Raw genomic sequence first — 13225 nt, forward strand, 5'->3', positions numbered from 1 at the left:
TTAAAGACACACAAAAAGTAACCATGAATACACTGGAGACACACACACATACACATTATGGACATTCAGGTTTGTGACTATAACAGCCTTTTGTTTTCTGGTATTTCTTTTAGTCTAAGTCAAGCCTTTTTTCTACAGAGGAGAGAGAACACTTACCAAAGTAATCAGAACTCAAGGGGATTGCAGCAAGCAAGCAAGAAGAAAAAAAAAGAAAGGCAGAGAGACAGAGAGACAGAGTTGGGCAGTTTACATAAAAATGACACAGCCCCCTATAATGGTATTCACAGCAAACACACAGGGAAGTGTCTATGGTGATTCCCTAAAACCAACTATCACAAAGAAGAAGAGTATACAGAAAACCTAGTAATGAGTCATATGGGCAAAACCTCAACTACATAAATTAAGCATACAACTGGAGTTTGAACTTTTTAAAAATTTAATTTATTTACTAATTGAACACAAATTTTTTGACAAGGTGTTGTGCAAAAAGGGTACAGTTACATAGTAGGGCAGTGTGTACATTTCTTGTGATATCTTACACCCTGTTTTTCTTTCCCTTCCCTAGGTCAGGTAGACATATATACAATACACAATGTATCAAGAACATATACAGTATCCACGTGGCCAAACCCAAGAAAATTCACCTAGGGCTTTAAATGTAATGTCAGTATTACACAATATGTAGACAGTAGTCTTATATGAACGTACATACATAGATTTTGGGTTATTGTATTCCACTGAGAGGTTAATTTTTGACCTTTATATGCTGAGTAGTTGTTTGGTTTTAGTTACATAGTGTAGGGTCGCTGACCCAAACCTGTGGGAAATACCATTTGACAAGCAGTTTTTGGTTTCACAGACCTGGTCTCTACTGTCTCTCCGTCACCCTTTCTTAACAGTCATATATCAGGGAGATCACGCCCCTTTGTTTTCTGTGTTCTAGGCTTGTCTTGCTCAACATTATTTGTTCTGAACATTTCCCTGCAAATAACAGTATTTCAACATTCCTAATCGCTATGTAGTATTCTGTTGTGTATAGGTACCATATTTTTTGGACCCATTCATCTGTGGAGGGGCATCTGGGTTGTTTCCATATTTTGGCTATTGTGAATTGTGCTGCGATAAACATGAAGTACAAATGTCTTTTTGATATCTTGGGACCTGCTGTTCCGGATAGATGCCTAGGAGTGGTATGGCTGGGTCATAGGGTAGGTCTATATTGAGCTTTTTGAGAAACCTCCATACTGTTCTCCAAAGTGGTTGTACTAATTTGCACTCCCACCAACAATGGAGAAGGGTTCCTCTTTCCCCGCACCCCCTCCAGCATTTGTTGTTGCCTGAGTTCAGAGTATAGGCCATTCTAACTGGAGTGAGGTGGTATCTCAGGGTTGTTTTTATTTGCATTTCCTTTACTACCAGGGATGTTGAACATTTCCTCATATGTTTCTTTGCCATTTTTATTTCTTCTCTTGTGAAGTCTCTCTTTAGCTCCTTTGCCCATTTCCTAATTGGTTTATTGGGCTTGGAGGGGCTTAGTTTTTTGAGTTCTCTGTAGATGACCGATATCAGGCCTTTGTCTGTTGCTGTGCTGGTAAATATCCTTTCCCATATGGTTGGCTGTCTTTCTGTTTTGGTGGCTATGTCCTTAGCTGTGCAGAAACTTTTTAATTTGTAGTAGTCCCATTTGTCGAGTCTCTCCCCTATTTGTTGTGCCCCTGGGACTCTATTAAGGAAGTTCCTTCCTGTGCCTATAAGTTCTAGCGTCTTTCCTACTCTGTCCTTCAGTAGTTTCAAGGATTCAGGTCTGATATTGAGGTCCTTGATCCATTTGAGTTGATCTTGGTGCATGGTGATAGGCTTGGGTCTACTTTGAGTTTTCTGCATATGGCTGCCCAGTTCTCCCAGCACCAGTAGTTGAAGAGGCTCTATTTATTCCATTGTATGTCTTTAGCTCCTTTGTCAAATATCAGCTGACTCTAAGACTGCGGTTTTATTTCTGGATCTTCAATTCTAATCCATTGGTCTTCCGGTCTGTTTTTATACCACTATCATGCTGTTTATGTTATGATGGCCCTGTAGTAGAGTTTGAAGTCTGGTATTGTGATACCTCCTGCACTGCTTTTTTTTTGCCTAGAATTGCTTTGGCTATTCTAGGTTTTTGCTGTTCCATGTGAATTTAAGGGTTGCTTTCTCTATTTTAGTGAAGAATGTGACTGGGATTTTGATAGGTATTGCATTGAATTTGTATAACAATTTGGGCAATATGGCCATTTTCACTATATTGATTCTGCCTACCCATGAGCATGGGAGGTCTTTCCATCTCCTTGTGTCTTCTTTGATTTCCCTTATTAGATTTTTATAGTTCTCATTAAATAGGTCCGTCACGTCCTTGGTTAAGTTGATCCCTAGGTACTTTATTCTTTTTTTGGATACTGTAAATGGAATTGTTTCCATAATTTCCTTTTCTGCTTGTACATTGCTGGTGTACAGAAAAGCTGCTGACTTTTGTGGACTGATTTTGTATCCTGCTACTTTGCCAAAAAGGTTTATTAGGTGTAGGAGTTTGGGGACTGAGGTTTTTGGGTCCTTCAGATATAAGATCATGTCATCTGCGAATAGGGATAACTTGATTTCTTCCTTGCTGATGTGGATCCTTTGATGTCCTCCTCTTGCCTTATTGCTATGGCTAGGGATTCCAACACTATGTTGAAAAGAAGTGGGGATAGTGGGCATCCTTGTCTTGTTCCTGAGTTTAGGGGGAATGATTTAAGTTTCTCTCCATTTAATATGATGTTAGCAGTTGGTCTACTGTATATGGCTTTTATTGTTTTGAGGAATGTTCCATCTAATCCTGTTCTCTCCAGAGATTTTATTTATTTGTTTGTTTGTTTGTTTATTGCCAGTCCTAGGGCTCGTGACTCAGGGCCTGAGCACTGTCCCTGGCTTCTTTTTGCTCAAGGCTAGCACTCTGCCACTTGAGCCACAGCGCCACTTCTGGCCATTTTCTATATATGTGGTGCTGGGGAATCGAACCCAGGGCCTCATGTATATGAGACAGGCACTCTTGCCACTAGGCCATATCCCCAGCCCTGGATGTTATATTTTGTCAAAGGCTTTTTGGGCATCAACTGAGATAACAATGTGATTCTTTTTTTTTTTTTTTTTTTGGCCAGTCCTGGGCCTTGGACTCAGGGCCTGAGCACTGTCCTTGGCTTCTTCCCGCTCAAGGCTAGCACTCTGCCACTTGAGCCACAGCGCCGCTTCTGGCCGTTTTCTGTATATGTGGTGCTGGGGAATCGAACGTAGGGCCTCGTGTATCCGAGGCAGGCACTCTTGCCACTAGGCTATATCCCCAGCCCAACAATGTGATTCTTGATTTTAGTTCTGTTTATGTGGTGAATTACATTGATTGATTTACGGATGTTGAACCATCCTTGTGACTATGGGTTGAAACCTACTTGGTCATGATGTATAATTTTCTTGATCAGTTTCTGGATCCTGTTAGCTAATATTTTATTGAGGAGCTTTGAGTCTCTGTTCATTAGTGATATTGGTCTGTAGTTCTCTTTTTTTTTTTGTAGGGTCTTTGCCTGGTTTGGGAATGAGTATGATATTAGCTTCATAAGATGAGTTTGGGATTTCTCCCTCTGTTTCTATTTTGCAGAAGAGTTTGAGGAGTATTGGTATTAGCTCATCACTAAAGGTTTTATAGAATTCATTGGTGAATCCATCTGGACCTGGGCTTTTCTTTGTTGGGAGGTTCTTGATTACCCCATGTATCTCACTGTAAGTTATTGGTTTATTTAGTTGATTTATTTCTTCTTGGTTCAGTTTGGGTAGTTTAGACTTCTCTAAGAATTGATCCATTTCTGTAAAATTATTGTTTTTTAGTGAGTAGAGGTTCTGGAAATAGCTCCTTATGATTGTTTGAATATCGTGTATACTTGTTGTTATTTTTCCGATGGAGTCCCTGATTTTAAGTATATGAGTCTCTTCTCTTCTTTTTTTTGTAAGTCTTGCAAGGGGTCTGTCAATTTATTTATTTTCTCAAAGAACCGGCTTTTAGTCTTATTTATTTGTTGAATGGTCTTTCTATTTTCAATCAGATTTATCTTCTTTAATCTTTGTGATCTCTCTCCTAGTCATTTTAGATTCGATCATTTCTTGTTTCTCCAGTTGTCTTAGTTTCATCGTGAGGTTATTCACCTGCTCTGCTTTCATTCTTTTAATGTGAGTGCTGAGGGCAATGATCTTGCCCCTCAGTACTGCCTTAGCTGTGTCCCATAGGTTTCTTTGTGATGTATTTTCATTGTCATTGTGGCTTCTGAATTCATTGATTTCATCTTTAATTTGGTCTGTGGCCCAAGTGTTGGATAACAGTGTGGGGTTTAGCCTCCAAGAATGTGTATAGCCTCTGTGGTAACCATTGTTATTGAGGGTTACCTTTAATCCACTGTGGTCAGATATAATACATGGGATGACATCAATACTTTTGTATTTGCTGAGGTTCTTTGTGTGGGCTATGACATGGTCTATTTTGGAATATGATCCATGGGCTGCTGAGAAGAAGGTGTATTGGGTTCCTGTAGGGTGGAAGATTCTGTATAGATCTGTCAGATCCATTTGGGATATGGTGTTACTTAGGTCCTCAGCTCCCTTGCTGATCCTCTGGGTGTTGGATCTGTCTCTTGGAGAGTGGGGTATTAAAGTCTCCCACTATGATTGTGTTTGGGTCTGTCTTGTTCTGTAGTTCTGTGAGAATTTGCTTGACATATGTAGGGCCTCTTTTGTTCAGTAAGTATACATTTATCACCGTGATGTCTTGATTCTGTATTTTTCCTTGTATTAAAATGTAGTGTCCTTCTTTGTCTTTTTGAGTTGATTTTAATGAAAAGTCCAGTTTGTCTGAGATCAGGATGGCTACACCTGCCGTTTTGGTAGGTGCATTTGCTTGGAAGATCTTGCTCCATCCTTTCATTCGGAGCCTGTTTTTGTCCCTTGCTGTAAGGTGGGTCTCTTGTAGACAACAGATGGCAACTTTTTGTTTGCAGATTCATTCTGCCAGTCTGCTCCTCTTTATCAGAGTGTTTATACCATTTATATTCAAAGAGATCAAAGATAAGAGTGTTTTTTCTCCTTCCATTTTCTTTCTTTCTTTCTTTCTTTTTTTTTTTGACCAGTCCTGGGGACTGGACTCAGGGCCTGAGCACTGTCCCTGGCTTCTTTTTGCTCAAGGCTAGCACTCTGCCACTTGAGCCACAGTGCCACTTCTGGCCGTTTTCTGTATATATGCTGGGGAATTGAACCCAGGGCCTCATATATACGAGGCAAGCCCTCTTGCCACTAGGTCATATCCCCAGCCCCTCCTTCCATTTTCTTGTTGGGCTGTTTTTCCTTTTTTTTTTTTTTGTCTTTAGTGAGCTGCTCTTTCTGTTGGGCTCTGGCTATTGTAGTTTCTTTCTGCTTCTGTCTGTGTGTCCTGTACGATTTCTGTTGGGTGGGATTCCCCTCTTACAATTCGCTATAGGGTTGGTTTTTTATTCACATACTCCTTTAGATCCTCTTTGCTATGGAAAGATCTGGTTTTCCCCTCAAATGTGAACTCCAACTTTGCTGGATATTTTATCCTAGGTTGCAAGGTGTTGGCCTGTAGAACTTGGATGGTGTTCTTCCACTTTCTTCGCGCGTGGTAGGTTTGTGTGGAGAGGTCTGCTGTTATTCGGATCCTCTTCCCATTGTAGTAAATTTCTTTCTTCACTTTGGCTGAATTCAAAATTTGCTCTTTATTCTTGAGATCTGAAGTCTTGAATATTATGTGCCTTGGCGTGGCTTTTCTGGGGTCTGGCCTGCCAGGTGTCCTATAGGCTTCAGTTACCTGGATGGGGTCCCTTGTGAGATTGGGGAAGTTTTCTGCAATAACTTTATTGAAAATATGATGAAGCCCTCTGCTCTGGTGTTTGGCTCCTTCTTCTATTCCAATTATGCGCAGATTATATCTCTTGTCTTTGTCCACTAGCTCCTGGATTAGTCTGCCCTGAAGCTTCACCGTTTCTTGGAGTGTGGTAATTTTCTGGTTCTTATCGGCTGCATCATCGTCCAAGAGAGAAATTCTGGATTCCATATGGTCAATTCTTTGTGCTGTGGATTCAATTGCGGAGTTTATGGATGTCAGAGAGCTATTTATGGTTCCCAGATCAGCTCTGATTGTGGAAATTTCTTCCTTTAAAGAGTTGTATTTTAGGGCTGGGGATATGGCCTAGTGGCAAGAGTGCCTGCCTCGGATACACGAGGCCCTAGGTTCGATTCCCCAGCACCACATATACAGAAAACCGCCAGAAGCGGTGCTGTGGCTCAAGCGGCAGAGTGCTAGCCTTGAGCGAGAAGAAGCCAGGGACAGTGCTCAGGCCCTGAGTCCAAGGCCCAGGACTGGCAAAAAAAAAAAAAAAAAAAAAAAAGAGTTGTATTTTAAATCTATTTTTTCATGCATTTCACTTCTCAGGATGTTAAGGTCTTCTTTAATGGAGGTTTGCATTGTATCCATTTTTGCTTCCATTTCTTTCTTGGCTTCCTGGATGTCCTTCAATACTTCCACTCTAAACTCCTGGAATTGTTTTCTGATTTCGTTTCTGACACTTTCCATTATTTCTGTTAACATGGCCTCATTTGCTTTTTTATTCTCCATCTCCTCTTCAGTCGTGCTGCTTTTTGGAGCTGGCAAGTTGGCTTGCCCTTCGATGAGCTGTGTTATATGTGGGTGGCTTCCCTGGTTTGGCTTTGTGCTGGTTCCCGCTGTTCCGTCAGTGGGAGCCTTGTGTCCTGGTGTCCTGGCTCTGGGTTTGAGTTTGGCTGTTGAACCTTGCTTCCCAATGGGTGAGCGCGACCTTCTCGGTTGTTGCTGAGATGGTCACTCTCCCTGCACTTGGGGACCAGTAGGTTCTGTGTCTTTCTCTGTGGGACAGTGTCCTGCCACTGTGTTGTTGTGCTGACCCTAGCGTGCCCCTGGTGGGGGGTTGCTGGTCGCTGATTCAGCGTGGCGTGGAGGCTTATCTCTTCTTTGCTTCTTTTTTCCACTCTGTATCTTGGTCAGAGGAACACACCTCTCAGGTGGTTCGCCCTCCTGTGTGGACCGCTCCGGGGACGGTGTTGTTGAGAGGCAGCCCACCCACTTGTGCGAAATGCACCAAACTGAGTGGGCACGGCTGATGGAGAGCTCTGCCCTCCTGTGCAGGCGCGCCTACCAGAGCGGGCGCTGTCGCTGGGGGCCCCGCCCACCTGTGTGCTGTGCGCCCACTACAACGGGCGCTGCCACTGTGGCCCTGCCTTCCTGAGCGGGGTACGCCTAACAGAGTGAGCCCCGGGTTGTTGGGTTGTGCTTGCACTCTCCTGCTAGTCTGCTGTGGGGGGCGGTATGTGTGGGGCCCAGTGGGATCAACTGTCTGGGTGCGGGTTAGCGCCCTCAGACTGCGCCTCCACTGTGAGAAGGACACGTGATCAGGCCCAGGTGTCCATGCTGGGCTGGTATTGCCCACCAGCACCTGTGACTTTAGTTGAAAAAGACCATAAGGAGCAGGCGCCTCGGGTGGGGTTTATACTGCCTGGGGTCCCTAAGCCCCTGTTGGGAAGGGGGCAGGGCTGGTGCAGCCAGTTCAGGCTCCTCTGCAGCCTTGGCGCTGCTCCGCCCTTCCCGTTAGCTCCTGTGTCTTCCCAGAGCCTGATGGGACCTTCCTGCCTGATTTGGGGGTTCTTTGTTCCCTCAGGGTGGGGAGGGGGAGGGAGGGAGTTCTATCTTCTTTGTAGGGTTTGGGTCTCTGATAGCTGGTCTCCTGTTGGGGGAGGGGGTATTGGGGGACTCACTGGTCCTGGATTGTGTGTGTGTCCCGTGCCTCCTTTGGTCCTTCAGGGGTGGAGTGCTGTGGTGTGGCGAAAGGTCGTGATGGCGTCCCTGGCTCTCCCCTTCTGCACCGCTCAGTTCCCCCGCCGCTCCTGTCCAATCCCGGCCGTGCGGTTCCAAACTTCCCGTCGCTGCCGTCTGTCTTGGTCCGCGCTCTCCCTGGGGTCCATGGAGTCCTGCTGTCTGGACTCTGCGCTCCCGTTGTGAGTTTTCGGCAGTCGGTCTGCCATTTTCTGGGTCTCCTTTCCCAGCCTGGCCCTGTTCGGGCCAGGGTCGGCTGGTGGGGGGAGGGTACCCCGGAGATTCTCCGGCTCCATGTAGGTTTTCGGCTCTTCTTTTTTGCTCCTTTTTGTTTCCTGCATTTCTCCACTGCTTCTGGCTGCTGGTTTTGCTGGGTTCTTGATGGGGTGTTGGGTGCTGGAGTTCCCAGCTCGCTATTCAGTTGGAGCGAGTCGGGGTGCCTCCCTACTGTGGCGGCGCCATCTTCCTCTCTGAAAGTATAGTCTTTCGAGTTTGAACTTTGAAAATAATAAAGCAAGTCTTTTGCAAAATCCTCTAAAATTATAACATCAATAAAGATAAAATTAAGTGAAAAGTATCTCCTAAATGGGGATGTTATGTCCTCTATCAGTAAAAAACATCATGATTGCCTCATACAATGAAAGAAGATCAGAGAGGAAATTCTGAAGCTTTGAAAAATGCAACAGCTTGATATATTATTTGGGTCTTTATAAAAATAGACAAGATCATGGGCTATAGGTATAATAAACTAGGTAGAGTGCTTTCCTAGTATGAGTAAAGCCCTGATTTTAATCCCTAGTGTCATAAAAATAAACAAGATCATAACACAGATTAGGCGAATACATATACATGTTATATGCCATATATAATATGTACATGTTATATTATAAACTAATGTTATATAGTAATACATTAATATTATATATAAGTATATTATATGTAGATATTTTTATGCTAAGGACTGAATCTAAGCCCTTGTACATGTTAAGCAGGTGTCTGCCAATAATCTGGAATGCTAAAACCTATGGGAAAATGACAAATGATTAGGTAGACATTTACTCACAAGGCGTTCCTTTGCTGGCTTCTTCCATGGTTACCCTGATATAGGGCTTATTACAGTCAACTTCAATTTCATCAGAAAAAGGAGCTGGCTGCCGTAAGCCCTGAAGAGGAGAAAAGTGAAGGTAAAGAAAGTTAAATTCAGTGGAACGCATCAAAATACCCCCAAATTGGATTCAATTCAATATGTTACAACTAAAATTCCTCATAAAACTTTATAAGAAGTAGAAAAAAACTATTCTAAAGTGACAAGTAAGTTGAACATTTTACAAAATATCTGGAAAAATATCAGGAAAAATATGAAGTATCAAACTCAGTCTCTAACTTCTGCAGCATGTCAAAAGACAAAATTGTTAAGATTCCCAAGTGCATCGCGTACTATTTCAACTAGATACCTGGGAAGTCAAGCAGCTCCTAGGTGACTTATTAAGAATATCTACCACCATGTAATGCTTCATATTGTGAAAATATTCAAAATTCCCTTTGAGGTAAGTAGTACTACAGTTCGAGTCCCAATTAAAGATGAGGGAAACAACAGAGATGTCATATGAATTGTACACAGCTATTCAGAGGTAAAGCTGAAATAATAATGGAGGTGTGTTCATTTCTCTGTGCATTCCTTTGCTTGAAATTTTTTGTTAAATTTACTCCTAAGTTGTTATGTCATCTGTGAATGGAATTTTTAAAAATACTATATCTTGCAATTATATAGAAGAGCAATTGATTTGTATGTCTATGTGACTGCAATTAATTTGTTTATTTCTAAACTCTGTAAGTCAGCCAAGCCCAACTATTAGTTCTAGTAGTACTTATGCTGTATTGTACTTTTTTTTCTTTTCTTTTTTTACCAGTCCTGGGGCTTGGGACTCAGGGCCTGAGAACTATCCCTGGCTTCTTTTTGCTTAAGGCTAGCACTCTACCACTTGAGCCACAGAGCCACTTCAGGTTTTTTCTGTTAATGTGGTGCTGAGAAAGTAAACCTAGTGCTTCATGCATGCTAGGAAAGCACTCTACTGCTAAGTCACATTCCCAGCCTTTTCCTTAGAATTTTCTACATATGAGACCGTGGCGGCTGTGAATAAAGACACTGTTATATATTCCTTTCTAATCTATTAACCTTTATTGCAGTTAGAACTTCTGACACAACACTGAGAAGTAGAGGCTGGGATGTAGCTCAGTGGCAAAGTGCTTGCCTACCAAGTGCAAAATACTGGGTACAATACTCAGTGTCAAAAAAGAAAAAACAAAAATAACATAGAGAACTGGAACAAACAAACACTCTTGCTCCTATACCTAACAGGGGAAGTATGCAACCTTTCACTATAAAGGGTGACATTAGCTATAGGTTTTGGTAGATTTTTTTTTTTTTTTTGCCAGTACTGGGGCTTGAAGTCAGGGTTTAGGCACTGTCCCTTAGCTTCTTTTGCTCAAGGCTAACACTCTAACACTTGAGAAACAGCACCACAAACCCACATTCCCAGCTCTGGTAGAATTTTTTATTTGGTTGAAGAATCTCTCTCCTTTGTGCAGTTTGTTGAGGTTTTTTTAAAAATAATAAATGAGTAATAGATTTTGTCAAATGCTTTTCTGCATTTATTAAAATAAATATTTTAGCCAGGCACCGGTGGCTCATACCAGTAATCCTAGCTATTCACGAGGCTGAGATCTGAGATCATGGTTCAAAGCCAGTCTGAGAAGGAAAGTCCGTGAGACTCTTATCTCCAATTAACTGACAGAAAACCGGAAGTGGCAATGTAGCTCATGTGTTAGAGCACTGTCCTTGAGCTGAAAAACTCAGATATAGTGCTCAAGCCCAGAGTTCAAGCCCCATGACTGACAAAAGAAAAAAAGGTATTTTAGTTTTGTAATTTACTTACTATGGTATATCAATTGATTTTTAGGTTGTCAAAGCAGCCTTGTATTTCTGAGCAAAACCAATTAGTCACATTGTGTGGACTTTTTTTTAATATATATATTCAGGGGTTTCAAATACTATAACTTTATGAGATTCTTACCTATTGTCGTTTTCTTGTGGTATTTTGTCTAGCTTTGGAAAACTGGAAATTGTTCAGTTTTCTCTTTCTGAAAGTGTTCAGTTCTCCATTTCTGAGTATCTGTGTGGTTTTTATTTGTTTGCTTGTTTGTTTTTAATTTTTTTAAGTATGGAGACTGAACCCAGAGCCCTACATATGGTAGTCAAGTGCTCTACCATTTGAGCTATTACCCAGAACACTTAAACATATCCATACACTATCGTCCTTTCAGTTTCAGTAGGGCTGTACTGATGCCCACTTAAATTCTAAACAAATCATAACACAATTGAGCTGAATCTAGAGGCTAGGGAAAATATCCTTTTGTTTTCAGATAAAAATACATTTTTGAAAATTATGATTCAACAGTAAAACTAACCCTTTTTAGTGGGGTGCTGATGGCTCACATCTGTAATCCTAGTTATTCAGGTGGCTGAGATTTGAAAACAGCCATTCAAAACCATCCTGAGCAGAAAAGTCTGAGATTCCTATCTTCAATTAACCAGCAAAAAGCAGGAAACGAAGGCATGGCTCAAGGGGAAAAGTGCCAGCCTTGAAGAAAAAAGCCAAGCAGGAATGCAAGGTGTAAACATTGTACTCATTACCTGACTTATGGAATTGTAACCCTTTGTACAACCCTTTAATAGTAACAATTTAAAAAAAAGAGTACAAGGCCCTGCTGAGTTTAAGCCAAAAAACCAGCATAAAAACAAAAATAACAAAAAGTTGACCTTTTTAAATTTTTTTTCAATTTGTTTTTATGTAACAAGATCTATGTATCCCAGGCTGACCTTGATCTCAGGGCCCTCCAGCCTTAGCCTCATAAATGCTGGGACTGCAGGTGGCATGCATTACATTTGGCCTACAATTTGATAATGGAAGCTTCATTTAAGATGTGCTAAAGATATAAGTGAAAACATTCATTTTTAGGAGATATGAGTATATAATCCTTGGAATACATTAAAAAAGAAGTAACAGCTTGGATACTACTAGCTCACTCCTGTAATCCTAGCTACTCAGAAAGCTGATACCTTAGTCAAATGCTGGTGGCTCATGCCTGTAATCCTAGCTACTCAGGAGGCTGAGATCTGAAGATCCAGGTTAAAAGCCAGCCCCAGCAAACAATCTAAGAGACTCTTATCTCTAATTAAAGAGAAAATTAGTAGTGGGAAGATGAGAGAATGGGCTCCAATGGTTAAGAGGTTTCTCTTTGGGATGACAAAGATAATTGTGATGATGCTTGCACAACTATGAATATATAAAACTGAAGAAAGAAATCTTATAAACAATAGTGTATGCAGATAACAACAAAAAAAAAACAGGCCTGCTGTATCCCTAAAAGTTACTATGAATAGTTGGAGCCAGATATTAAATATTCAGGAATTTTGTAGGATGGTTATCACATCTCTGATGGCTTGAAACCAGTCACAGAAATCAGCAAATACTATGTATCAGGGATATTTTCCCCCCAATGAGCCAGGACACTATTGCTTATTTTGCTTATTTAGAAAGAGTGTGTGCTGGTGACTCATGCCTGTTATCCTAGCTAATCGGGAGGATGAGATCTAAGGATCTCAGTTTTTTTTTTTTTTTTTTTTTTTTTTTTTTTTGGCCAGTCCTGGGCCTTGGACTCAGGGCCTGGGCACTGTCCCTGGCTTCCTTTTGCTCAAGGCTAGCACTCTGCCACTTGAGCCACAGCGCCACTTCTGGCCATTTTCTATATATGTGGTGCTGGGGAATCGAACCCAGGGCCTCATGTATACGAGGCAAGCTCTCTTGCCACTAGGCCATATCCCCAGCCCTAAGGATCTCAGTTTGAGGCCAGCTTGGGTAGGAGAGTCTGTGAGCCTCTTATCTCCAATTAACCACCCCAAATCAGGAAGTAGAGATGTGGATCAAGTAGTAGAGTGCTAGCCTTAAGCAAAAGAAACTCAAGGACAGTGCCCAGGACCTAGCCCCAGGACTAGCAAGAAAGAAAGGAGGAAGGGAAGGAGGGAGGGAGGGAGAGAAGGAAATAAGGAAGGGCGAAAGAGAGAGAGAGAAAGAATGAAAAGAAAAGAGAGAAAAGGAAAGGAAAAGAAGAAAGAGAAAGAAAAGGAAGATAGAAAAGATTTCTTTCCAGTAATATGGCAGTGAGAGTAGAAAGAGTAACAAGTAAAAAGGTTTTGCTAAGGAAGAATGGGTAGGATGTAGTATAAAGAAAAACATGTTGTCACTTGAGAGA

The 13225-nt window shown here is 41.8% G+C and overlaps 1 protein-coding gene across 4 annotated transcripts in view; it reads right to left on the reverse strand.

The window, feature by feature from the left end:
• Positions 1-13225, reverse strand: part of Pcyt1a (phosphate cytidylyltransferase 1A, choline) — a 57564-nt gene that overhangs the window by 14332 nt on the left and 30007 nt on the right. For all 4 annotated transcript variants that reach the window (XM_048346854.1, XM_048346855.1, XM_048346856.1 and 1 more), the window contains exon 3: positions 8976-9075. In XM_048346854.1, the coding sequence (XP_048202811.1) occupies positions 8976-9075 (100 nt within the window). The remainder of the gene's footprint in view (positions 1-8975; positions 9076-13225) is intronic.

Source organism: Perognathus longimembris, chromosome 5 (assembly GCF_023159225.1).
Source record: "Perognathus longimembris pacificus isolate PPM17 chromosome 5, ASM2315922v1, whole genome shotgun sequence".
In the NCBI taxonomy this organism is placed as follows: domain Eukaryota; kingdom Metazoa; phylum Chordata; class Mammalia; order Rodentia; family Heteromyidae; genus Perognathus; species Perognathus longimembris.